We start from the raw sequence: 25,379 nt of genomic DNA on the forward strand, positions 1-25,379 counted from the left end.
AAGCTCGGGGGAAAGTCGTCAGAGGTCTTGTCTGGGCCGGATAGTCGCGCTGGTGGAGTGTCGACTTGAGTCGGCCTTTCCGCTCGCTGGAGCCCCACTCTGCGCCAGGGTGCCCATCAGCCCTCCAGCTAACCCCCCAGCTAGTCACACGACTAAGAAGCTTGACGCTCGCTACGAAGGAAATTACTGAGCCTGTACATCGAGCATCCACTTTCTACACTCTGACCAGGGACTTGCCATCGTGTCCGCACTACCGCCCGTCGTATGACATCAACGTCAACAAGTCCATGCTTGCAATCTCAGCGTCATGCAACAACGTTTCACTCGCTCGTCACAGCGGAACCGCATGCATATCTATCCATCGAGCTTGCATTCATCTCAGTAAAGATTACGAATAGCTAACATATCCCATAAGCGCCTTCGAGAGTCTTCTAGTCCCACGACCCCTCAGACGATCATTACCCGACGGGAATCTCCAAGCCTCCAACGCCTGCAATGCAACACACAACAATCAAAATCGAATATAACCTCCCAAGACCGACCTGCTAACTATGCTCCCTGCTTCTCTTCCTTGTTCTCCGTCTCCGCACTGTAGGCGTAATGAGAACGCGCCCGAATCCTTGCACCGTAAACGTAGAAGATGAAAGGAATTGCGCAACAAGCGAGACCAATGAAGGCAAGGAGTGAACTGGCCCACTGATCGCCCAGACGGTCGTACATCTGATTCGTAAACAAGACAGCGCCTGCACCCCAGAAGCTACGCAAGAACGTCTTCGCCGCTAGCGCTGATGCAGCCTGGTGCTGATACGAGTCGACGAGATAGTTGTTGGCTGAGTTGTACAGGAAGATGAAACCGAAGCCCACAGAGCCACCTCCAAATGCAGGTCCTGCCCAGTGCGTCTCTTTCTGGCTGGTCCATGCGAAGATAAAGACTCCAATGGGGATGAACCAGCATGAGAACATCATGGGGATCAGACGTGCTTCGGCTGGCGGGTGACCATTGTGCTTTTCCGATAACTTCATGTAGTGCTTGTTGACGAGCGGCGCGCAGGCAGCAGAGAGCAACACACCGCAGATGAGTGGGATGAACATGAGACCTGTTGATCCTGCGCTCCAGCCCTTGCCTTTCTGGTAGACAATCGGGTATGCGACGAAAAACATGTATAGAAGACCGTACAGAACAGACATGTACACCGAGATCAGGAAGACGATGAGCTCGCGGAAGAGCAGCTGGAATGGCCGCAAGAGGAAGAGCTGGAGGCGTTGGCTGAAAGGTCGCATATCGAGATCTTGTTCCGTGACGAACTTGTCGTCGCCCGTCTCCTTGCGCATCTTCTTCGCTCTCTTTGCCAGGATCTTAGGCGCATAAGTCTCTGGTACAGTAAATGTGATGAGAACCCAGACAATGGCAGAAAGGATAAGCTGAATCCAGTAAAGCCAGCGCCAGCCACCAGCTTGACTGAGGTACCCGCCAACCAAAGGTCCGACACCAGGGCCGATGAACGGTGCGGCGCTGAAGGCTGCCATTGGGACACCTCTCTCCTCACTCCTCCACATATCGGCCAGTGTTCCTCCTACGAGCGTCATGGGTGCTGAGAACGCTACACCAGCGATAAAGCGCGTTACCAGCAGTGTGCCGATATTCTGTGCGACTGCTCCTGGAATAGTGAAGATGACTGCCAAAGCAAGTGTAACACCATATACTGGTCTCCTACCCCAGATCTCTGACGCAGGAGCAAAAGCCATTGGTCCGACACCGAATCCAACCACGAAAAGCGTTATGGTCAATAGCGACACCTCCTCGCTAACCCCAAACTCTGCGCTCACACCCTCCAGATCCGCCGTGATTACCGCGGAGTTGAAAGCCACGACAAAGCATGTCACTGCGACACACATGGTGCACCACCACTTGTATGCCTTGCTCCAATTCTTAGGGTTCTCCTTGTCGTCAATGGTAAACGTAACCAAGTCGTACTTCTCAACCTTGCCGGCGTTGGATCGAACCTCGCGGACCATCTGCCCCGAGATGGTTTCTTGTGTGTATTCGTCGAGATTGGCGTTGTTGGAGAGTGTGCGGATAGGAAGATTGACCATGTCTTCGGCCGTCGGTGCGCGATGGAGAGGCACTGGTTTTTCGCCATTGAGGGTTGTGGTATCTGAGGATGATGAGGATGGGCGAGCATGTGTCGGGGCGTTGGAGGGACTGGCAAAGTCCCGTGAAAGAGGGAACTGTATGCCTTCGGTAGCCATGTTTGTCGTACAAAGACCTCGAGGTCTTGAGTTTGCGATGGAAAACGAAACGACAAAGTTGTTTGGTTGTTGTGAACAGGCTGGGTAAGAGTACTCAATATATATAAGGAGTATGCCAATCACCCCAACAAAAGTAAAAGATCGACCACTATTGTAATAGTGGATTCTTGTATCCGTAGCCTGGTTGCCTGATAAAGAAGCAGGAGTCAAACACCAGGGTTGTATTATAGCGAGTATGCGAATACCGCAGAGTGATGCAATCTGAAAAGCTGATCTCTACACAAGGTCCAAACATGACAACAAACATCCCTCCTATATATACTCGTGCAAGCAAACCTTTTGATAACCTTTTCGTACGACGGTAAACCTCTGCAAAAAAGACTCACAACTCATGACATTAACACCGGAAAACTCTCGGGCCTTGGGTTTCAACGTGGGAGCATGGTTTGGTTCGACGGGAAGGGTCTCGATAGTGTCCGCGATTTAGTCTAAATCTGGCATCGCGTCAGTTTGTGCGTTGATGGTCAGTGCACAGAGTTCAAATCCGAGAGATGCCCGATTATCCTTTTGATGCATTGGACGAGGGAAGGAGTCGAGTCTTCTGGAACGTGCAGATGGGCTTGAAAATAAGCGGATCCGTTGTCCTTTTGTAGACGCTGGACACGCTTTTAGTGGTCAAATGGTGATCATGGGAGTCTTTTCTTATCTTTCTTCGTGCGAAGGGTTGACGTCATTGCAGAAGATTGGAGAATCGATGGTCGAAAGTTTCCGAAAAGAGGAATAGGTAACAAGAGCGATAAGATATCGTTCGGAAACACGTTCAAAACTGCGAAGGCTTCCGGATAAGTTTCTGGAAAGGTGAGATGCCCTTAGTGTCGGTGGATATCGGGGAAGCTAGATACATCACAATCGATGGGCAAGAAACAACTCAAGTCTCATCGGCAAGATACATTCCACAGAGCTTAGAAGTGACTGGATTCCTCTGATGTTTGGCTCTGGAGAACGGATTCATTCACTTTCTTGACAATTCAACACATTGGCGAGCTTGAATCACATTAAGACGTGTAGCTGCATAATCTGGCTAACGGTTGTATGGCTGTGATTTTTGTAGTAAATGATGCCAACTGGATATCTCCGATGGCGAAGAGTTGGGATGCTACTTGACGGTTTCAGCTTCCACACTGTTGTTTGTAGCTCAATCCACCTTGATTGATCTGTAGATCTTGAGGGTAAAGAGCCAGCTTGCGAAGAAACCAATGGTGCCTAATGACCTGTTAGTACGTGTCTAAAAAGGAGAACTGCGTTGTGTAGCTTACCAATAAGAATGAATACCAGCGAACTCAGCAGTGCAGAGTATCCTAGGTAAACAACACCACTCGTCCAGCTAGTCCAGCTTACATCCTTGATCCAATATAGCAAGCAACTGGCAAATACGTACGCTGCGCTTGCACCAGCCGTGAAGAAGGACCTCCATTGCCAGTGGTAGTCCTCTGCGCAAAGCAAAAAGTAAATCATCAACACAGTGACCGCCGCCGAGGTGATGATCATGAGCCCGAAGCAGATGAATAGGAAGCCGAACATGTAGTAGACTTTCGAGAACCAGATCGAGTTCATGATGAAATAGAGTTCGACAAAGATGGCGCCAAAGGGGAGTACACCAGCTAATGCCATAGAGGGAAGAGGTCGTAGATAACCTCCTACCGGCGGGATTTGTCTTGGGATCTGGTTCGTGCGGACGGGTGGCTCGATAGCTGCTTGCTTGAAACCAATCCAGGAACCAGCGACACTCAGTGGCACTGAGATGACGAACCAAATAATGACGACCACGAGCATAGTAGTAAATGGGACAGCACCGGATGCGCCGCGACCCCAAACGAACAGGTTCATGAGGAAGAAGACGCCAAATACGATGGCAGGTAGAGCAACCGGGGTATAGAAAAAGCACAGCTTCCATGACTCGCCATGGAAGAACTTGTAGGTACGCGCCGCTGTGTAGCCACCGAAGAAACCGAAGAGTGTGTAGAAGATGATGATGACTGTTCCGAGAGCGCCGCGGTTGCTAGGAGACAGGAAGCCGAGAAGCGCGAATGCTATCATTCATGTTAGCAGAGACTTGACACGTAAAGGGATTCTGTCAGCTTACCTATAGTCAGCGCTGTCATGGCAAAGAGCTGGGCTCCATTGCCAACCAAAACAGACAAGAGCAGCGGGTTCTTTGGTGGCCTGAACACATCTCCATGTACCAACTTCCAGCCAGAATCGTCCGCAGTATCATCAGCGTCGCCGCTTTCACCAAAATCCTCGAGCGCAAATTGATCCAGACGATTGTAACGCGCAATGTCCTTTTTGAGTGTACGCACAAGGATCGCGCTTACCATACCAACAAGGAAGACAACAATGACAGCTGAGTTGATGAGGGAGAACCAGTGGATTTTTGGGTCGTAGACGTGTAGATATTTGTCCCATCGTGTCGCAAACGGAGTCGGGCTGGGTCGCCAGTAGACACCATACGTAAAGACGACCAGGTTTGTATCTTCGTCATTCTCTTTCAAGACGACCGGCGTCTGTCCGTTGCACGTTGCCCCATTGTCGCCCTCTCTCTTCGATTCCGCCACGGAGTATGGGTCCACCAGCACACCAACTACGCGGAAGTTACCCGGCGAAGCCTCGTGGTAGTCGATGACAATATCGTAGTGGTTGTTGAGCATAGGCTGATCCTCATCCACAAGGCCCAGCGCGAAGCCTGGTTGATAGAAGGTCTGATCTGAGCCCGGCTCCCTGAGCGATTGTGCCGCAGGCAGTCCGTCTATCAACCAGTTAAGATCGTAGCCCTGGTATATCCTGCTGTTGACAAACGCCGCATCCGCGCCCGGATACGGAGCTTCACAGAGGAGTTTGCACGTCTCGTTTACGCCCATCTTCAGCTCGAACGGACTCGTCTGTATGCGATCCCCAAACAGTATGCTTCCCAAACTCTCCCGGATTTCTTTGGGGCCATCTTTTTCGCGACAAAAGTGGAAGGGCGGATGGTAGTAGTCGAAGGAGAAGACGGAGCGTAGCTTCGGGTCGTTTTGCGAATCGGCGGGTGTAAGTCGATTGACGTATAGAGGTACAGCGTCTCCGGTCTTGTATGAAGTTGGCGCGGTGCCTGGAAAGTAAAAGGCCGACGCTGGTAAGGGTGCGATGGCTAGCAAGGATGCCAGCACAGCGCCGGATGCGGATATGTCGAGTCGCCGCATCGTGTATGTGTGTTTTGTCTATGCAAATCAGGCGCGTGAAAGTGGCTTTAACACGTTGTGGAGCGGACCGGCGTCAGCTTGAGAGAGCGCCGAAACGTAGCGTCGCAGCGGTAGAGTCGCCAAAAGTCAATAGTGGAAGAACGGAATGCTAGTCTATCTCTACAGACGTGGATTGTCCATAGCGTGCAGGCGATGATGGTACAACAAAGCGGTACAGTACTAGCAATGTGTTGTTTTGAAGCTACTTGTTCACAGCGCTGATGTTACCTCAAGGCCGCCCAAGGAAGCTGCGCGTATGCCAAGCTGTATTCGGCACTAAGAGTTCCGCAGGATTGCGTCAGACCACAACCGGCAGGACCAACTTCGCTTGAATGCCTAGTTAGGAGGACAACGTCGACAACTTCTTGTGAGGTGCTGCCGAGAGTGCTCCATGGGTGAAAATCACAACCGTACCAATATGTACAAGCAGAAGACGTTTCAAGTTGTTTCTTGCATCCCTCGCCACGTAAGTAATTGCGCACTTTGTATACATCAGTCATGATGTCCGGTACGCCAAGGCGATGTCATCCACCCTAACAGTAAGAGACAATGGTATGCCAATCCCACAAATGCGCTGTGATATCGACTATAACGAAACAAGCATAGAAAATGACACTGGGTATCAACCCCCTCCCTCACACAAGACCGTCGTAGAGAGACAGGGCGGAAACGATAGTCTCGTCGCGCTTCGAGCCCTCCTTGAACTCAGCCATGTCTAAGCTGCCGTTCTCGTCCTTGTCCATCATCCGGAAGATCTTCTTGACGCGCTTCTCGGGGGTGTCTTCGTCTTCCGGGAGCTTAACCATGGAGCCGACCTGTATGTGTCAGCGATGAAGGCATTTCCTCGGGCCTGTGTACATACCATTTTGTAGATAGCTTCTACGATTGCCAACATCTCCTCGTAGCTAATCTTGCCATCACCGTCAATGTCGTACAGCTGGAACGCCCAGTCGAGCTTGTCCTCCATCTTGCCGCGACTCGTGACGCTCAATGCGCAAATAAACTCCTTGAAGTCGATTGTGCCGGATTTGTCTGCATCGAAGACATTGAAGACGTAATCTGCAAATGATGACGGATCGCCGAAAGGAAAGAACTGCTTATAGATCTTTTGGAATTCCTCTTTGGTGAGCATGCCCGATGGACAGTCCTTCAGGAAGCCTGTATGTACTCAGTTACGGTCCAGCAACTCAGACCATTGTGGCCACACCTTTGTACCATTGCTGTAACTCTTTCTTGTCGAAATGTGTCGCTTTCTGGAGATCGGCCAGCTCCTGCTGTGATAGTTTACTCTGGCTGTGATGGGACACGATCAGCTTGTGTTTCTGTGTTTCCAAGCACTTGATGCCGCAGCGTGATCCCAATTCGTCCTCGAAACCGCGTATGGCATTCGCCAAGGCAATTTTCTGCATATCCTTGTAGTGCGCATATCCGGACTCGTCATGGCTGGGGATGTCGCTGTGATGGCGGCGCGCAAACTTGAGTGGCGGGTGTTCATGTTCTAGTAGAGGTATTCCTTGCGCCTGTGGCGGAACGCAAGGCGGCGACGCTGGATGCGCGTGCGTCTCGTGGTTGTCGATGTCGAACTCTGACTGCATGCTTGCGCGGTGGGTGGTCGAGTGTGGGGTCGATATTTGCGCCTGGATAGAGAGTCCATGACGAGGTCCGGTCCAGCGTGTAGCCGTCGCTCGACGAGGCGCGTGTCCGAGGTGAAGGGCAGGAGTCCCCAGACGATGGGGTGGTAGGCGCAAAGGCCCCGCATTACAAAGCAACAAGGAGAGAGAACTTACGATTTACCCATGGCTAGAAGATGTGCGGAATATCGCGGGTGGAGAATTTAGGGGTGCACCGGAATATGTAGTGAAGGGAGCAGGCAGGCAGTCGTCAGGTGTCGGTAGGCGGAGCAGCAATCAAAGGGTGGTAGCTGGTAGTAGGTGGCGGACCAATCGATGGCGGGGTGCTCTCTGCCTGGTGACGGGAAGGCGCAGCACTCTAGGAGCAGGCGAATGCAATAGGCGATGTATGAGGCTAGGATGTGGGTGTAGACGGACAGAGGTAGTGTGAGCGGAGGATATGCTGGTCGTCGTGACAGCTCGGGTTCCAGCCAGTCGACACAAATAGCGGCCACGCCGAGAGGGCCCTGGCCGCTTCGTCATGTCCCGCTTTCGCATGCATCTTCGGCGGGCAACCCCGCGAGTCTAGCACAGCGCCAGTGGGTGATTCGTGCCCTTGAAGGCCCGGTTTCATCATTGCCAAAGTGAATACCGAACTGCTGTCGCTGGCCATTCAGCTTGGTCCGTCTGGCGCACAACCTGCATACACATCCAGCCCTACGACCCATCTTCCGCCGCGCATAATCGCGCATGACTGGTCACGTGTATGCGCGTGCTCCACCCGAACCACGTTCACGCTTACTGCGCTTTCCTTTAGCCCCACCGCCGTCAGCACGCCTACTGATCAACCATGGACGACATCCTCAACGAGCAGTTTGAGCGCGTCGAAAAGGCCTTGACCACGCTGGTCGACTCAATCGCCGCCTACAACCCGGCCACGCAAGCTGCAGTCGACTTGGTAGCTGCTGACGACGAGCTCAGTGAAGGACTGGATCAACGTATGCTGCCATTCGTTTTGACTGAGAACACTGACTAAGATGGTGCAGTTGCCAAACACCAGGCAAACCATGTGCGCATCCAACACTTGCGCGCAGAAGCCGACGCCCTCGAAGAACAGCTCAAAACGTCCGTCAAAAAGCTCGCCGAACTGCGCCACGAGCTGTTTGACACGTCTGTGACGACATTCCCAGAAGATTCACGCGCCGTCCCGTTCGACGAGCTCTTACAGTATGCGACCAACATCTCGAGATACACAGTCCCGCCGACGTACCGTGAGCGCATTCCTGCAGCAGACAAAGAAAAGGAGGACGAAGACGTCGGCTCGAGTGGAGCCCCTACCAATGGCCTCAACACGCCTGCTCTCCCACCGGAGACTGTAGAAACGGCGACTGAAGCTGTACAAGGGCAGAAGGAAGGCGAAGATGCTGCTGGTCCTGCACTCGAAATCACGCCAGAAGAAGAAGAATGGCTGAAGAAGCTCAAAGCTAGCAACCTGGCTTGGTACCCGTGGCCCAGCAACGAAAAGATCCGCGCGGGCGCTCTCTTCAGTCTCCAGTACTGGCGCGAGGTAAGTCGGAACCTGCAGATTGACGTGAAACATACACTGACTTCGTGCTTCCTTTTCTGCAGAAGGGCAAAAACTTGGACGAATTCAACATACCTGCACATCTCAAAGCAGACAGGGACAAAGTACTGCAGGAGCAGCAACAGCAGGATGTGGCTGCACAGGAGGTGGCTACAGATTCTCCAGGCAAATTAATACCCCAACAGCTTCCCTCTGAAAACACACATCGTCCTAAGCCACTCGGGGTCTTTGCAGGCTTTGATGACGATGACGATGACTGATTGATCACAACCCATCATGGATGATAAGTCTCGTTGGATGTAGAAAGGCGCTTGGGTTCAGGAGCTGTACCTATCACTAAAACTTTACGTATACCTTTACGATAAATTTTGCCGAGATAGTGTTTTGAAAGTATAATTCAGAAAACACGGGCTCCTTCGCAGGACATCTATACCCCGAACGTCGTGTCAAGAGCGCGCCTTGCTGTTCGTCAATGCCATAGTCTGTATGATCTCATGCATCAAACCCTTGCCAACCATCAGTAGGTGTCTCCATAGTGGATGGCTGATCATGGTCCCATATGACACCCAATGTATATTCATTCTGGGTGCAAGCTTGGCACAAAGTCCTGACGAATCTCGACGTCCTGTATTCCTACACAGATTTCGGAGAAGTCCCCATGCTCATAGTCGCGCACGACCCCCGTCAACGTTAGCGGTGGCTGGACATTGAGCAACTAGCCCATATATGGTTAGCACCCAAATTTTCTGGAAACCGTGCTTGACTTTTCTCGAAAGTCGCAACGCGACAAAGTCCAATACATTCATCAGCAAATCAAGTAAAATGGGCAGCAAAATACGCAAGAGGGAGCGCGAGGCGGATCAAATCGAAAAAGTGGAGGAAGCCCCCGCAAAACGGCGCAGACAAAGTAATACAGACCAGGTGAAGCTCTCCAAGCTTTACGCAGACCTGGCAGCCGAGGAAGATGATGTTCGTCTTGAAGCCGCCAAACAAATCATCGTCAACTTTTCGCCCGAAAACAAGCCATCGGCCAAAGATGTGGAGGATGCGCTAGTACGCCTGATCAAAGGTCTTTGCAGTCAGCGTAAAGCTGCCAGGGTCGGATTCTCGCTCACGCTGACCGAGTTGTTACGGCAACGTTTTGCAGCAGCAAAGGATGATGCCGAGGATTCGCAGCTTGACGCGGCAACCGTCATCAAGATGGTGGAAGAGAAGACCAAAGCCAAAGGCAACGTACCCGGAAAGGTAGGACTGCAGATATGCTAAATATTGCGAAGCTAACAGACACAGGAAAAACGGGACCATACCATTGGAAAACTGTTTGGTTTCAAGGCCATTATGCAATCATCAATACTCCTTGAACCGGAACTCTCGCTGGACTCCTGGAACAAGCTCTTGGACAATGTCTATCGAATGGCACGTGATATCCCGTGGTTACGGGAAGAATGCGGGATGGTACTGGTCGAAGCAGTGAGAAGTCTGAAAGGTCAACTACAGTACCGAAAATGTGCCGAAGAAGTATTGGAACGACTCAACACATTCAAGCTTGTCTCCACGCCCGAGGGTGTGGCAGTGTGGCTTACCGTCAAAGCACATTATCCAGAGGCACTGCCCGAGGGTGTCTGGCACGATAAAGACCCATTAGCAAAGAAAGAACGCTCTCGGCTTGCCAAAATCTTGAAGGAAGACTTCAACAAGAGCGAGTCAGAAGATGCAAAAGACGAAACCACGAAGACCGGGACTACGAACCCGAACCCGTCTTTCACCTGGGACCTCGCATTTGCCGAGATATTGCAAAGGGATGAGCAAAGCAAGAGTGATTCTAAGGACAAGGTTGAGTTTCCGCAATTTTGGATCGACACTGTAGACAGTAAGTCGAACCATCTAAAAGAGTGGTTAGCTTGTATGACTGACTGTGATAGGCAACCTTTTCTCTTCCTCAGCGTCCCACGAACGTAAAGCCTGGGGCTTCAAGTTGCTGAGTAGCATGATCACCCGTGTGCCAGATGGGGCTGTGTCTGCGTTGTTCAGTCCAAATTTGATGCGTACCCTTATCAACCAAAGCAAAAAGGAAGACAGGTTCCTCCATTCGGCCGCGCTCGCTGCGTTGAGCTCCGTCCAGCTCAGAGTCGATCAGGAAGATGGAACAGCCCTCCCTATTTTTGTTGCATTGACTTCGAAGCACGGCAGCATTGAGTTCGACCGCATCACCAAGACGAAAACGCTCGAGCAGATCCTCGCATCGGCGGATGACAAAAGCTTGATGAAGATTGTACGACATCTCAAGTCACTGATTCTGCGTCCTGATTGTGAGGAACAAACAGTTGCAGACAGTCGCCGGCAGGCCATTGCCGACCTGTTGTTGAACACAGTCAGACAATACAAGCGATACGAAAAGTTCAACGAGAAAACCTTCAAGAAAGATGTTGCCCATCGACGGGAAGGTCGCGCCGCAGATGAGCGAAAGTCTAACTGGCTGCGAGAAGTCTTGGAGACACTGGTTGAGTGTGCTTATTTCATTCCTTCAAAGAGTGCAGATACTAAGAAGGTGCCTCTTCCCGCTATCAGTGATCGGAGTCGGGCAATGTTCCAAGAGCGCCTATCATCTTGTCTGACCAAGTTACTGGATGTAAAGTTGGGTGCTCGCTCAGATGTCGCCCTCATGGTTCTAGACATGATAAGAGCCAAGAGCGACAAGTCTGCCAAACTGGATCTTGCTTTCAAGGCAGACGCATCGGTTCTGAGCACTATGGACAAGGCGTTGAATACACTCGACGCCATCTCTGCGACAGTAAGCATGTCACTTCCTGTTCATTTGTCGTTTGGCTAACATGGCATTACAGGGTTCGATAGCCGGTAACGAGCTGGCAGCACAAGGCTTTATGCTCTTGTACTCACTAACGCTCTTGCAAGCCTACAATGGCGAGGGGGATGCCGTCATGATGCTTGATGATCTAGATGCGTCCTACAAAGCCTTCGAGGCGTCACGAAAGACGTCATCAAAGAAGAAGAACAAGGTCTCGACTTCCGATGGTCAAAATGCCTTTGTCGAGATCGTACTCTCCTTCTCGGGGAACACGCGAACACTATTCCGTCGAATCGGAGAGGAAGCATTTGCTATCTTCGCATCAGAGATTAGTGCTGAAGGACTGCGGTCCTTGACTGAAATCCTGGATACCGAAGAAAACCTCGAGGGACAGAAAGAGCTATTCAACCAGGGTGATGAAGACGTTGAGGGTGAAGATTCAAGTGATGACGAAGAAGATGACTCAGACGTTGAGATGGTCGATGAGGGAGAGTCGGACAGCGACGCTGCCTCTGAATCCTCTAATTCGGACTCCGAGGATGACGACAGCGACGCAAGCGACGAGGATGAAGATAGCGAGGAAGATGCAGAGTTGACTCAATTCAACAACATGCTGGCCTTGACTCTTCAGACGTCGAAGCCGAATGTGGACGGTGACGCGGCGGAAGAGACATCCGACGAGTCTGACATGGACGACGATCAGATGATGGCGCTTGACCCACACCTCAGCAAGATCTTCAAGGAGCGAAGCAAGACAACAAGCAAGAAGAAGGAGCGGGAAGACGCTAAGCAGAACGTGGTTCAATTTAAGTCGAGAGTCCTAGATCTGCTTGCCGTGTACATGGAGAAGCAATATTCCAACCCGCTTACTCTGGAAATTCTCCTCCCAGTACTCCGTCGTACTCGAGCCAACGCAAACAAGCAGACGGCAGACAAAGCGGCCAAGATGCTGAAATCCTTCTTCGATACCCGCACGAAGCGCAAAGCACCCCTCCCGAAGCCAGAGAACACCGAGGATGTATGGGAGCTACTGAAGGGAATCCATGAGGAGGCGAAGCTAGGGAACGGCGCAAAGGTCCATGCGGATGCATGTGGCTCCGCCAGCTTACACGTAGTAAAGGTGCTTGTTGGTCTCGAGAAAGCAAACTATGCTGGTGTGGTGGACGTTTACGCCGAGACTCAGAAGCAGTGGTTTGCAGACAAGAAGTCTCCATTACAGCCGGTGCTGTTCACTCAGTTCCAAAACTGGTCTATCAATGCACGACAGCAAGGAAAATAGGCGGTTCTTCAGGGAAGGGCGTAAGGGAACTCAACTAGCACAGCTTCTGATACAGTTGGTCGATAAATGCAATCAAGCTCCTCGACACAATACCGTGTTCATTGTGACTCAAACTCCAGATTCAGCAATGTAATTCTAGAAGCGTGTGTCAAGTCGGGCGTAAGCTCCCAGGCAGAAGGTGGAGCGCTCGCGTGGTGATTATCTCTCTTCTGGTAGTGGCGGTAGTGTACCCACTTTTATCGGCCCCGCCGCGGGGAGCTCGCTCTGGAAGCCTAGCCTATGTCATACCAAACAAATCAATTTACATGCAACCCGTCGCGACATCCAACACCTTACCTTGCCTCGCTGCAAATTCCACCAAGCATGGCTTGCACACACGTGAACGCGCCCGGTAAGCCCCCATTGTCATGCCTAGGTTCTATTCTTGCACAACGAAAGACGTGAAGAGTGGCAACCATGCCCGCCGCGCCTTGTCGCCTTGACGGGATGTGTAGCTACATGCTCCATCTACACCATGCTAACATGATCCAGAGCTCCATCCGCCAGGACCAACACAGTCTGTATACCGGGAAGACTGCACGCAGTGCTTTGACTCGATCGATGACCCCACCGGCCTTGATGTGTGCCTCTACTGTTTCAACGGTGGATGTACGAGTGATCGAAACCATGCTCTCCTCCATGTTTCTTCTACGAACCACCCACTCGTCCTGAACATCAAGCGCACACGCAAGAGGGTCACGCGCGATGAGCCCCCTCAAAAGATGACGAAGCTCGCCGTTGCAGCTGAAACCGAGTCTGACCGGTACGATACCACGACCCAAGTCAAATGCTATGAGTGCGGCGTCGACGATGTAGACAAGAGCTCAGGAAAGCTTCCGGATATTGTAGACGCAGTTCTCAAGGCGAACACATTTGCGAAGCAGCAGGAAGTCAAGGCATGGGAGCAAGAGTTGACCGCCTGCGAACATACACTCTGCTTGGAACAGCAGGCAGCGCGACAGATAGAGTCTCAAAGCTTGGGCCATTGTTCCGAGTGTGAGCTCAACGAAAACCTTTGGCTATGCTTGACCTGCGGCAATTTGGGTTGTGGCCGTCAGCAATTCGGTGGCGTTGGTGGCAATTCACACGGCGTTGGACACACAAAGTCGACCGGTCATCCGGTTGCAGTCAAGCTCGGATCTCTCACCGCGGATGGTACGGCCGATATTTACTGTTACGCTTGTGACGAAGAGCGCATAGATCCTGAGCTGCCTGACCATCTAGCACACTGGGGTATCAACATCAAAGATAGGGTCAAGACAGAGAAGAGTCTTACGGAGATGCAGGTCGAGCAGAATTTGCGATGGGATTTTGCTATGGTGACTGAAGACGGCAAAGAGCTACAACCATTATTCGGACCAAACTTCACAGGCTTGAAAAACTTGGGCAACAGTTGCTACCTTAATAGTACCCTCCAGGCTTTGTTCTCGATCCAAGAGTTCAAGGACCGGTATTATCTCCCTAACGAAGCCCCACCGCAGACACCGCTACCCGCCGAAGATCTAGAAACTCAGCTACGCAAGATCGCCGATGGAATGATCTCAGGTCGGTATTCAAAGCCGGACAGCGACGTCACTACCAGCGAGCATAGCCCTGCGGTTCCACACCAGCGCGGCCTTGCGCCTGCCATGCTCAAACATCTGATCGGAAGAGGCCACGCTGAGTTTTCAACTATGCGACAACAGGATGCGTTCGAACTACTTTTGCATATGCTTCAACTAGTCTCACGCAGTAAGCATGTTGAGCCTCATAAGGATCCAGTCGGCGCCTTCCGCTTTGCCATGGAGCAACGGCTACAGTGTGTTAGCTGTAAACGTGTTCGGTACAAGACAGACGAGCAGGAGAATATCTCTATCCCAGTTCCCATCCGCAGAATCCCGAAAGACTCGCAGATGGACGTTACCGATAGAAACGGCAAAACGGAAGAGAAGGAAGAGTTTGAGCCAGTATCGCTGAAGGAGTGTCTCGACATCTTTACAGCTGAAGAATTGGTCGAGCTTACTTGCGGTGCGTGTGGCAGCAAGGATGGATTCACGAAGAGGAGCATGTTCAAGACTTTCCCTTCAGTATTGGCTGTCAATGCCAGGCGCTTCGAACTGGTCAACTGGGTGCCCACCAAGCAAGATGTTCCCGTTATTGTCAACGATGAACCGTTCTCTTTCGACGCCTACAAGTCAAAGGGATTGAGCGAAGGTGAGGAGCTTCTTCCAGAAGACGCAGACACAGGAGCGGCTGGAGGTTCAAAATGGTCACCTAACGAAGCTGCACTATCGATGCTCGAAGCCATGGGTTTCCCTAGGGTCAGATGTGAGAAGGCTCTGCATGCCACTGGCAATGAAGATGCTGAAGCAGCAACGACCTGGCTATTCTCACATATGGAGGATCCAGATATCGATGATCCTGTCGACTTCAATGCTGGTTCTGGCGGAGGCGCGGCTGCTGCATCTGTTCTCGACCCTGAGAAGATTGAGAACCTAGGGGCCATGGGATTCAATGCTCCCCAAGCACGTCAGGCTTTAAAGGAAACAGGCGGTGATATGGAGCGTGCTGTCGACTGGCTGTTTAGTCACCCGGATGCACCCGGCGACTTTGACGAAGGCGGTGGCTCTGAAGGACCTGCTGAGCCAACAGAGAAGCCATTGGCTGGTAGCGAGGCGCTGCCTGCAAACTTCCAACTGCAGTCCATCGTATGCCACAAGGGTAGCTCGATACATGCTGGGTGAGTCTATCGCACTCTTTTACCACGTATGAGAATGTGCTAACATATAACAGCCACTATGTCGCGTTTGTGCGCAAGCAGTTGCCAGATGATCAAGCTGCATCATGGGTGCTCTTTAACGACGAGAAGGTCGCTAAGGCAGCCGACGTGGAGGAGATGAAGAAGTTTGCCTATGTATATTTCTTCAGGCGTTTGTAAGGTGGCGGGTCTAGGTCTCGGACTAGCATAGCGAAAGCGGAGTTGTGTCGGATTAGCATTAACATTGACGATACGGCGAACAGAGAAGGGGTCAGGAGCATTGCGGCGCAAGCTGCTAGACCATGTCAAGATAGCACGGACTAGCTGCAGGCGTAGCCTGAATGAAGCTGGAGTCTCATCTGATAAGGGTGCAACTGATGTTCGCTCGTCGGAGAACTGGAGCTTTTCTCCGAGCTGATTCCAGAATATGTGATAAGTGTGGGGTATATCGTGCACGGACTTACGTCGCCGACCATCGCTTTTCCTAATCATTACTTCAATTCCTCGATCGCCATCCACCTCCGCTACACCTACACCAACATCAACACGCTATCCAAACCGCTGCCAAAACACAAAATCCACATCACAGAACCTCGAAACACCGCACATATCGACCACCACCATGTTCAGGAGAGTCGCAGCAGCAGTGCCTGCTCAGGCCGGAAGAGTGCTCGCAACCGCCGCCAGGCCCAGCATCGTTTCGCCCATTCGCACAGCAGCCCCTGCAGTTTCAGCAGTCGGTCGGCGGCAGTACCACGAGAAAGATAAGTTCCCCATACTGTTTGTTCGAGAAGTCGACGTGGTGGCGATAAAGGCGTTCCATGACAATCACCTCGTCATTGCACCACCATTTCCGACTTATATCCGTACGAGAACGCTCAGCTAACATCCGCAGCACTGCTCGATCACTACAACAAGCCACGCAATGTTGGTTCCATGTCTAAGACCGATACCGACGTCGGTACTGGACTCGTCGGCGCGCCCGCGTGTGGCGATGTCATGAAGCTCCAGATCCGTGTCGACCCTAACAACAACACCATCAGCGACGTCAAGTTCAAGACCTTCGGCTGCGGTAGCGCGATCGCTAGCTCAAGTTACCTCACCGAATTGGTTCGGGGTATGACACTGGAGGACGCATCGAGGATTAAGAACACAGAGATTGCAAAGGAGCTTTGCCTACCACCTGTAAAGCGTGAGTACCCATTTCGCAAAAACAATGGATAGGGTCGAGATACTAACTGCTTATAGTGCATTGCTCCATGCTTGCTGAAGATGCCATCAAATCCGCAATCTCCAACTACTACACGAAGAACCCCAACGCACGGCAAACAGACCTCGGCGGCAAGTCTGCGCCGCTGCCAAAGGTTGAGATCGAGACCGTTTCCTCTGCAACGGCCTAAAGGGAGACTAGGATGGCGATGTAAATTGATACCATGTGGATAGGGATGGCGATGAGAACGATTGAGGAAGTTGCTTGATATTACCTGTATCAGTCTTTCGCTACTCAATGTACCGGGTATGACTTGGGCGTTTGAGCGTTATGGCGGCTGGCTTCCTGTATAGTAGGCTGAGAAGTACTTATCTTACATCGCAATGAACAGAATTTGTAAATGCGAAAGAAGACTTTGAGCTGGCTCTCGCGCTGATAACTCAATGTATGAATAATAACAGCACAGGAGTAGGGGATGTAAAACTAGCAGGCTACTTCAGTCATGGTATATGAAAGCGGAAGTCGGCTAACTGCTGGTCTTATGAGCTGAGTGTCACGCCATGTAGGTGCTCTAGATCTGATGATCCTTTTGATCAGATAGTGGATGCGTGAAAGTGTACATCAGCCTTGCGGCATTACATGTACCCCAGAGTTACTGTTAGATGCAGATCGTTCCCACATACGTCCGTCTCCATGCACTGTGAATAACACGCAATTTGCTAGATCAAGTGGTGAATGTTATGGAAGATCTATGACGTTGGACCCTTCCATGGTTCGTGACCCTAGTTCCTCCGCGTATCGACATGTAATCGATGCACGCCTCTCAACCTACTCTTGTGCAAATCTTCAGCCATGTCGACAGTACAACAAGACGAAGCGCCGCCCGCTATACGATTCAAGCGCCGCAAGATCGCGCATCCGAAGCGCGTCTTTGCCGAAGACGACGCGCCTACTGTCTCCGCCTCACATTTGCCCGATGCTGCGACTCTGGACGATGCGCAACCGCCGCCGAAAGATGCCAACGACGAAGAAGAGTCGGTTCCGAACTTGAAGGAAATATTGCGCAACCGAAAGCGCCCACGAGATCGCCTGAAGGAAACCGTACGCAAAGTAGAACCATCGCGGACTGATTCGGTGCAAGTAGAAGCACCCCGGCCAGACCAGTATACGAGTCGCTTCGTCGCGCAAACGGGGCAGGTCGTAGATCGCGATGACAGGCAGATGTAAGTGGACTGTCCAGAAGACTGTAAAATGCTCCAAGTAGGGCAACGTCAAGCACGGAGGCTAATGTGCTAGGTCGGAATATGTAGAAGCTCGCATGGCTGAAAAGAACTATCGCCAATACGGCTGGCCCATACCAAGTCATCTCCAGGCTTCTGTAGTAACCATCGCACCAGACCTGCAACATACCTTTGCTTCGAGCGCAGCGGCGCATGGCACGTCCGCTAGCACTGGCAGTCCAGCGGATAACGAGCACAGCAACCGATTGGCGGCAGGCCAGGGCAAGCTTGAGGAAGTAGACCTGGGCCCAGAAGCTGCTGCACGCACGGAACAAGCCTGGAAACGATGGGACAAGGGCGAGCCTGAGCCGCCAGCAAGCAAAGCACGGCGAGACAAGTACGGCTACGCGTGGCGCAAGCCCAAAGCCAACGGGAAGACCGACGAAGATAAACGACGCGACCAAATGGTCGAGGCAGTGCTCCGAGAAGCCAAACGTATGTTCTCTCTCAACCTTACAATGACAATCCCCTGACTGACATATACTCCAGTCGACTTCTTCGACTCCACCACTCCCACAAACCCCCACGTCAACCCTTCCGTCAACACCGACGACGCCCTCGTCGAGCAATTTCGCTCCGAATACTACGAATCCATGCAAGCGAAACAACAAGCTCGCAAACCAGCTGCTCCCGCCGTCAAGGGTGCGCCGCCGCCCATCACAGGCCCCAAGCTGGGTGGCAGCAAGAGCGCAAGAGCCAAGATGCACAAATTACAGCAAGAAGAGCTTGCCAGGAAGAAGAGGTAATGTTTGTTGCATGGATCTTTGCGTCGTGCGGTATCTCCGCATGTCATGTTGTCTGCATCTTTCTTGCCTGATTCAACAGCAGTGTTTGCAATTTTCACGAGGCTTACTGCCTTGTTCTAAGCATTCATTCTTATGCAGAGATGGTGATTTAACAGATTGTGTAGCGGTGCGATAACAAACGATGGACGTGTGCTCGAGCGATGGGAATGGAGGGGCACTGATGTTAAGAAGACGACTTGGTACAGCAAGTAAGGAAAAGAGTGTTCGAGCTGCTGCATGTTTCTGTGTATGTTCCCGGTACAGCAAACGCTGGCGACATCGCTATTCACATGACTAGTGTCCGAGGAGGATTCCTTGCTGCGATTCGAAAGATAATATGTTCGTGTCTTACATACAAGCAAACAGACATGCCCAACGCCTAGCCGTGTATATCTTAACCCTAATTATGCTGTGCTCTGAACACTTGTCCATAGCAATCATAAGAAATCATCTCAAAGCTTCCTTGGTGCAACGACTGGTTTTTTTGCAGTCCCATTCGCTGCAGAGGTCTTCTTCACAGTCCCATTCGTACCTGAGGCTATTTTGCTGGGAGCTTTCTTCGCTGGCGTAGAAATAGCATCCATCTTCTTTGCCAACTCTCCCGTCTTCTTGACCGCTTGCCCCTTATCCACCTTTTGGGGCACTTGCACAGCGCCACTAGGGGTGACTTTGATTGGCACTCCGCCTGCTGTCATGAATGTTGTTCCCTTGTTCTCCTGAGCTTTCTCAATCTCATCCTTACCAACCTTGATCTTGACACCGTTTTTCATGGTGAGTGTACCGGTTTTCTTAGCTTGCTCGACTTCCGTTTGAGGCACCTTAATCATGACACCCGAAGCGGTCATCATTTCTTTCATCGGGCCTGTAGGTGTCGGGGTGGGCTTCTTAGTTGCCGCTGACGTAGAGTTTATTCGGGCGTGTGCGGCGGTGCCTGGCTTTGGTGCAGCAGCAGTGGTAGGCTTCTTTGCGGATGACGTTGGAAGGTTGATGGCACTCTGGGCTCGCCTTGCGGCCGGGGTGGTGGCGGTTGGCGTTTCCAAGGTCTTCGTAGGTGCACCTGGGATTGCTGTGCTTGCTCTTCTCATTCCATTTGGCATTACAGCGCCACTTGCTATCGCTGTTTCCTTGACTAACTTGGCCAGGTTTTCTTGCGTAAGACGCTGGACTTCTGGGACTTCTTTTGGTCCTGCTGCCTGTGCGGCGCCCATCTGCGCAGCGCCTTCTATCATCTTTTCCAGTTGCTCTGGACTTGGTAGGCCTTTCATCTCGCCACCTTGACCTAGCAGCGTCTTGATGTGATTCTCGAAGAACTCTTTCCCGCCAGGTATGGGTAGGTCTGCAGGCGAAGCGCCGTAGGCTACTGTCAAGGCCATCATGACGGACGTTATCGGTGCGAAAATTTTGACGAACTCGTTCCAGTTTCCTGACTTAACTTCTGTCTCAATCTGCACCGCGGGCCGCGGCACTGTTCGAATGGTCTTGCTTCCGTTACCTCTGCTGCTCTCACTCTTGGTATCCATATCCAAATGGTTCTTCCAGAAGTCTTCTGCAGGAAAGCGAGTGTGGCGACTGAAATATTCGAGCATATAGTCCTTCTCCCTCCATCGGTTTCTCAGCCAGACCTCAAAAGCGTGCGTATTCTCGTATGGGATATCATCGAGATGAAATCGTCGCCAATGCATGTTTACTGATTTCGGAGGTCTTCCCTCGAAGAAAGAAGAGCGCAAGGTAAAGATATCCTGACCAAATTGACCTTCTGGTACACCTTCGTATGCGATGGTGCAGTCGTACAGCCAATCGGTGGTTTCTCTCAACTCGTTCAGACAGAACTTGAGACCAGTGCTGCGTGGGAGTAGTTGATGCTTCATGTCCTGCAAACCATTTTTCTGTGCCCATTTCTGACTCTTCTCGCGTGTGGTTTTAGACAGGTTGGTCCCTTCCGGGAATATGATTAGCCACATAGGATCTCCCTTCTTGTTCAGCTTGGTCAGATGTTTCTTGAATGTCCGTTGATCCTCCTCCCATTTCCTGGATAAGAAGATGAAATTGTAGAACTGAGCACCCCACCCAATGATAGGGATATTCTTCAATGACTCTTTCAGGATAATGTAGATGAAACCGTGCATGTTGTTTGTGTAAGCAATCCACCAGAGGTACAGCCAGTCAGTGTAGAGTTGGTGGTTGGCCATGAGAACCAGGCGATCAGCAAAGTTACATTGTAGAGATCCGTCTTTGCGCTTGATGAGTTGACCGACCATACTGGAGTCGCCAGATACACGGACGACAGTTGGGGCCCACCATTGGGTTAGACAGGTGATCAAGATGGCAAAACATTCCTTAGTGTATGCCATGTACCCATCGTAGAACTGCGGGTCAATGAGCTTCAGCGGCGCGCCCAGGAATTGAGATGCGCTTATACTGTTGTGCGTTAGTTGGTGTGTATCTGGAGGCTGGCACAGAGATATGCTTACGCCAGAACGCCAGACAAGAACGTTGAGGCTAACGTGAAGGCGCGTTCAGCCTGTGTTAACTCTCCAAAACGCGGTGGTCCAGCTGGATGCGCCTCGACATTTTCTTTCGAAATCCTTAATCCAGCACCAAGGTCATCTTTCTTCTTCCTCTGGACGGCAGCTGGTACTGGCCGCTTGGATGCTGATTGGCTGGTTGGGGTCGGCTTTGGAGCCGTTGCCTTCTTCACAGGGGGTTTCGCAGCCGGCGACTTGGTGACGACCGGCTTCTTCGTAACATTAGCAGGCGACATCTTTCACAATTCGCACACGAGCGAACATTGAAGTTCAAACGTCAAACACGACTACCAGCACCAGTGGCGGGTTACCCGCGACGTCAGTGCAGGGCAACGGTTCGAGATCAAGATGGATGCTCCACTTGCGCGTCGTCAACCCCTGTCAGCGAGCCGTCGGATGACGTCGATGTGTGGCGGCGTGCGACCAAGTCAGCAAGCAAGATATTCGAAGCACCGGTACCCCTTCGTTAGGTCATTAAGCTACTTCAGTAACACTATACTCGCTCCGGTAGACACCAATTTCTAAGACTGCCTCCACTGCATCCCTTCTTCCAGGAATCACATCATACACTCACAAAAATAGCGGTACGTTAAATCTTTGCAGCTGTCGACCCAGGCGCATGTTCGAGTAGTGCACGCGAGCAGCTTTCAAATATCCATCTGAACCTGGAGCTGATAAACATTACAGATTTGATTCGAAACTAGACATCACATCCTTCAACATGCCCGCAGCCTCAGTAGCATCCGCGCCCGTCAAGCGCACCGCCAACAAGACCACCGCCTCTAGGTCTGCGAAGAAGCCTGCTCAGAGTGCGAACAAGAAGCCTCAGACAAACGGCGCAACCAACGGAGCGTCGCAAGCTCAGATGTCACCATACACTATCATGGCTTCGAGAATCGCGAATCGCGTTGCGGAGATGGCGGAGAACATGACTTTTGTTGAGCGTGAGAAGTGAGTTTCCCTGAAATTTCTCGGATTTCCTTGGATTTCCCCTGGCAGCGTTTCTCTGGTTCTGGGTCCAACGGTGTTGAAAACCAGGGCTGCGCTACCATCTACCGACGAAAACTTGAACCCCTATTGCGCTGTCTGTTATCCCGACGTGCATCTGCTAACAAGACCTTCCATAGGCCCCAACCACAGCAGCAACAACAACAATCTGCTCCATCAAACTCTGGAAAGAAGCCACCCCGGAAACTCGAGATGCGCATGCCTAACAACGGCGCCTCCCCAACCAACATCACGTTCAGCGCACCTTTCCTCGACAACACCCTCGCCAAGCTACTCACGCTCCAAAACCGCATGTTGACAGTCAGTAACGACATCGCAGCGTGTGAGGATGTAGACGACAAGACCAAGCAAGAGCAGTTTGCCCAGAGCGCAGAATTGAGTCGTATCATTGCGCTAATCTGCGCCGAGAAGGCTAGACAAGGTGCTTAGTTTGTAATGTTTTGTCCAAAGCAATGAGTAGTAATGAGCGTTTCTTTTTTTCCAATGGCGTTATCGGATATGTAACGAAAAGGTTTCCATAGTAGTAGCGCACTTTGTACGAATAGCATGATCGACGAAAGACATAATAATGACTTGAACGACAAACATACAATATTGTGATACTCAGCCTCAGCCATGTACGGCATAGCTGGCCAGTGACATGCCATCGCATAGAGCTATTACACAAGCTAAAACCTGCACCAGAGATCGCCATCCAGGACTTTGGTTCAGGCCCACTTTGCCGTGCCACAACAACGTCATTTGACGCGGGGCGGCAGCGAGCCCCCCTGCATGCTACGGGTAGCGAAACCGGTTCAAGTCGTGGTGGCGCTAGAGATATTCATCATCGGCCATCATGGTCTGGGGTCCAGCAGTCTAGATTTTGGGAGCTCTCTTACGATACTACCATAGCTCTTCCTTAGACCTAGTTTTCGATCACAATTGAAATCTGAAGCTTGCTATACGATCTGCAGAATGACGAGCTTCATCTCAAATATCATCTGGAACTCAGTGGAAGGTTTCGTAGACGCTGGAAAGAAGACGGCGGGCGAATATGGAGGGAATGCACTTATCAAGGTTGGAGACATGATTGAGAATAGCGGAAGGAGCGTAGGAAACGGTATGTTGGCCCTTATCTTGCCCGGCCACGTATGTTTCTTCAAGACTCACTGACATGCGTCTAGGGATCGAGAAAAAAGCAACGAACTATGGCAGTGCAATCACTGGACAAACATACAAACCGACGGGCAAAGCCCTTCCCTCTACAGCACGAAAGCCTGCGATCAAGCGCTCGAACTCGACCCCTGCGAGCAACAAGCCGACTACCAGTGGAGTACCCATAGGCGCAAAGAAGTACCCGGGAAACAACCAAGTCAATGGCGCGGTCGGAGGAGCGAAGAAGACCGTTGGGGGTGTAGCAGGCGGCGCTTCCAGAGTCACTGGGGGAGTTGTAGGTCGCGCAAATAGTACAGTGGGCAACGTAACAAGCAACGCCACAAAGGCCACCGGAGGCCTTGTAGGTGGTGGTCAGAAAGCTATTGGTGGAGCCACGAGATCCATTCCACCCTTCAAAGGTCCCGGAGCCACACCAAACAAGACTCTTCCAAAGGCTTTTCCAGACACCAACAACATGCCGAAACCCACGTACCCAACGACCAAGAAGGCAGCGGTTAAGCCCGGTATGCCAAAGCCGTTTACACCGCCTGTCGAGCAGAAGAAGCCGGATCCAAAGAAGCCTTATCCGGGGACAAACACGTTGCCAGGAACGAGTAGGACACCAGTGCAACAGCAGAAGTACAAGCCGCTACCGACGTTGGGTCCGCAGGTTAAGCAAGGGCAAACTATGACGCATCTTGCTATATAAGAATAAGAAAATGTGTGTGATGGAGTTTTATAAGGAGTTCGTATGGCGTCAGGATATGGAGAGTACTAGTGTAAGATTATGTAAAGACCTACAGGCATGCTTTCGAGGCAGCTGTTCAATGGATACCAGTATCCTTGGAATTTCTCCGTACTGTACTGACCATTGGGATACCACGTGAGCAACAGTAGGAAGACGTGCGTGGGACAATATTCTGCTTCGCTCTTGCCTTATTTCCTCACACGTGGCTAGCGGTAAGCAGACTCCACTCAAACCTCATAAACTTTGCCAGGACTCAGACGCGATTAGTATCTTTCTTATCTTATACGACTCTGCTACTTTAAGCCACTCTTTATTTACCCGCACTACGAGCTGTTCCCATACAGCATACTCACAGCTATGGCACGGCATCAGCCTTCGATCTTGGAGTTCTTCAGACCCGTTTTCTCAAGGAGGATCGCCGGTGAATTGGGATTCACTCGACGCAGGGACCGATAAATGGTGAAAAGAATGTATCAGAGACGAAACCGCACTCTCTACGCCACCACCTACATGACTTCAGGCTCACAAAGCATCGCAATTTAGAAGACGATGATGAGTCGTCTTTCAATAGCAGGATATAGCCTGCCTGTGCCAACGCCCAGGATTCTCCCGATAATACCGTATGTCCAACGTACGAATGCTTATACGCAGGCAGGATGCAACCAAAGTACCCAGTTCTACACACATACCTCTTATAGTATACAAATTAGACTACAAATTCGACATATGCACCAAGCCTTGACAGAGGGCATCGCGAAATGGGGACGAGTATTCAGGCCGACCAGAGTATTGAATGTTTGTTTGCTCTGGCATGTGAAGAAGGGCATGTCTTCACCAGTGAGTTCTCTTTTGTTCTGGAATGTTATTGGCGTAGTAATGGCTATGTAGAATCCTCTACTGTGACTGTGACAAGGACGCATTAAAGAAGTTATTCTGGAAAAGCATACCACGGAGGAGATTGGCCGTGCTACTGATGAAATGGTAGATGGTTGTCGTCTACATGAATTCAGCGTCCTCCCAATTGGGCATGGTGGTCATGGTTAATTTATCCGGTTGCATAGTGACATGACACTGCATTTATCTCGCCACAGGACCCTAACACCAA

General features: G+C 51.4%; 11 protein-coding genes across 11 annotated transcripts; 7 read left to right on the forward strand and 4 right to left on the reverse strand.

The window, feature by feature from the left end:
- Positions 1–549: 549 nt before the first annotated feature.
- On the reverse strand, positions 550–2,250 carry AA0111_g2278 (putative MFS-type transporter; the record flags this gene model as incomplete). The annotated part of the gene is made up of 1 exon (XM_028648031.1): positions 550–2,250. The coding sequence occupies one exon, from the start codon at positions 2,248–2,250 to the stop codon at positions 550–552; it is 1,701 nt and encodes a 566-aa protein (XP_028510168.1).
- Positions 2,251–3,445: 1,195 nt separating this feature from the next.
- Positions 3,446–5,489, reverse strand: AA0111_g2279 (Transmembrane 9 superfamily member 7; the record flags this gene model as incomplete). Its single annotated transcript, XM_028648032.1, has 3 exons — positions 3,446–3,513; positions 3,567–4,340; positions 4,394–5,489. The coding sequence occupies 3 exons, from the start codon at positions 5,487–5,489 to the stop codon at positions 3,446–3,448; spliced, it is 1,938 nt and encodes a 645-aa protein (XP_028510167.1).
- A 674-nt stretch (positions 5,490–6,163) lies between these two features.
- On the reverse strand, positions 6,164–7,123 carry AA0111_g2280 (Calcium-binding protein; the record flags this gene model as incomplete). The annotated part of the gene is made up of 3 exons (XM_028648034.1): positions 6,164–6,343; positions 6,391–6,686; positions 6,736–7,123. The coding sequence occupies 3 exons, from the start codon at positions 7,121–7,123 to the stop codon at positions 6,164–6,166; spliced, it is 864 nt and encodes a 287-aa protein (XP_028509974.1).
- Positions 7,124–7,988: 865 nt separating this feature from the next.
- On the forward strand, positions 7,989–8,983 carry AA0111_g2281 (hypothetical protein; the record flags this gene model as incomplete). The annotated part of the gene is made up of 3 exons (XM_028648035.1): positions 7,989–8,136; positions 8,185–8,705; positions 8,768–8,983. The coding sequence occupies 3 exons, from the start codon at positions 7,989–7,991 to the stop codon at positions 8,981–8,983; spliced, it is 885 nt and encodes a 294-aa protein (XP_028509975.1).
- A 562-nt stretch (positions 8,984–9,545) lies between these two features.
- On the forward strand, positions 9,546–12,808 carry AA0111_g2282 (hypothetical protein; the record flags this gene model as incomplete). Its single annotated transcript, XM_028648036.1, has 4 exons — positions 9,546–9,968; positions 10,014–10,593; positions 10,646–11,514; positions 11,567–12,808. 4 exons carry the CDS (start codon positions 9,546–9,548, stop codon positions 12,806–12,808), a joined length of 3,114 nt encoding a protein of 1,037 aa, XP_028509972.1.
- Positions 12,809–13,171: 363 nt separating this feature from the next.
- On the forward strand, positions 13,172–15,764 carry AA0111_g2283 (Ubiquitin carboxyl-terminal hydrolase 14; the record flags this gene model as incomplete). Its single annotated transcript, XM_028648037.1, has 3 exons — positions 13,172–13,199; positions 13,340–15,566; positions 15,620–15,764. The coding sequence occupies 3 exons, from the start codon at positions 13,172–13,174 to the stop codon at positions 15,762–15,764; spliced, it is 2,400 nt and encodes a 799-aa protein (XP_028509973.1).
- Positions 15,765–16,206: 442 nt separating this feature from the next.
- AA0111_g2284 (hypothetical protein) lies at positions 16,207–16,984 on the forward strand (the record flags this gene model as incomplete). Its single annotated transcript, XM_028648038.1, has 3 exons — positions 16,207–16,324; positions 16,480–16,776; positions 16,833–16,984. The coding sequence occupies 3 exons, from the start codon at positions 16,207–16,209 to the stop codon at positions 16,982–16,984; spliced, it is 567 nt and encodes a 188-aa protein (XP_028509978.1).
- Positions 16,985–17,646: 662 nt separating this feature from the next.
- AA0111_g2285 (hypothetical protein) lies at positions 17,647–18,820 on the forward strand (the record flags this gene model as incomplete). The annotated part of the gene is made up of 3 exons (XM_028648039.1): positions 17,647–18,017; positions 18,091–18,509; positions 18,564–18,820. The coding sequence occupies 3 exons, from the start codon at positions 17,647–17,649 to the stop codon at positions 18,818–18,820; spliced, it is 1,047 nt and encodes a 348-aa protein (XP_028509979.1).
- A 491-nt stretch (positions 18,821–19,311) lies between these two features.
- On the reverse strand, positions 19,312–21,620 carry AA0111_g2286 (hypothetical protein; the record flags this gene model as incomplete). Its single annotated transcript, XM_028648040.1, has 2 exons — positions 19,312–21,277; positions 21,331–21,620. The coding sequence occupies 2 exons, from the start codon at positions 21,618–21,620 to the stop codon at positions 19,312–19,314; spliced, it is 2,256 nt and encodes a 751-aa protein (XP_028509976.1).
- A 485-nt stretch (positions 21,621–22,105) lies between these two features.
- Positions 22,106–22,821, forward strand: AA0111_g2287 (hypothetical protein; the record flags this gene model as incomplete). The annotated part of the gene is made up of 2 exons (XM_028648041.1): positions 22,106–22,335; positions 22,512–22,821. The coding sequence occupies 2 exons, from the start codon at positions 22,106–22,108 to the stop codon at positions 22,819–22,821; spliced, it is 540 nt and encodes a 179-aa protein (XP_028509977.1).
- Positions 22,822–23,346: 525 nt separating this feature from the next.
- On the forward strand, positions 23,347–24,235 carry AA0111_g2288 (hypothetical protein; the record flags this gene model as incomplete). The annotated part of the gene is made up of 2 exons (XM_028648042.1): positions 23,347–23,491; positions 23,556–24,235. The coding sequence occupies 2 exons, from the start codon at positions 23,347–23,349 to the stop codon at positions 24,233–24,235; spliced, it is 825 nt and encodes a 274-aa protein (XP_028509980.1).
- Positions 24,236–25,379: the final 1,144 nt, after the last annotated feature.

Source organism: Alternaria arborescens (genome assembly GCF_004154835.1).
Source record: "Alternaria arborescens strain FERA 675 chromosome Unknown contig_4, whole genome shotgun sequence".
In the NCBI taxonomy this organism is placed as follows: Eukaryota; Fungi; Ascomycota; class Dothideomycetes; order Pleosporales; family Pleosporaceae; genus Alternaria; species Alternaria arborescens.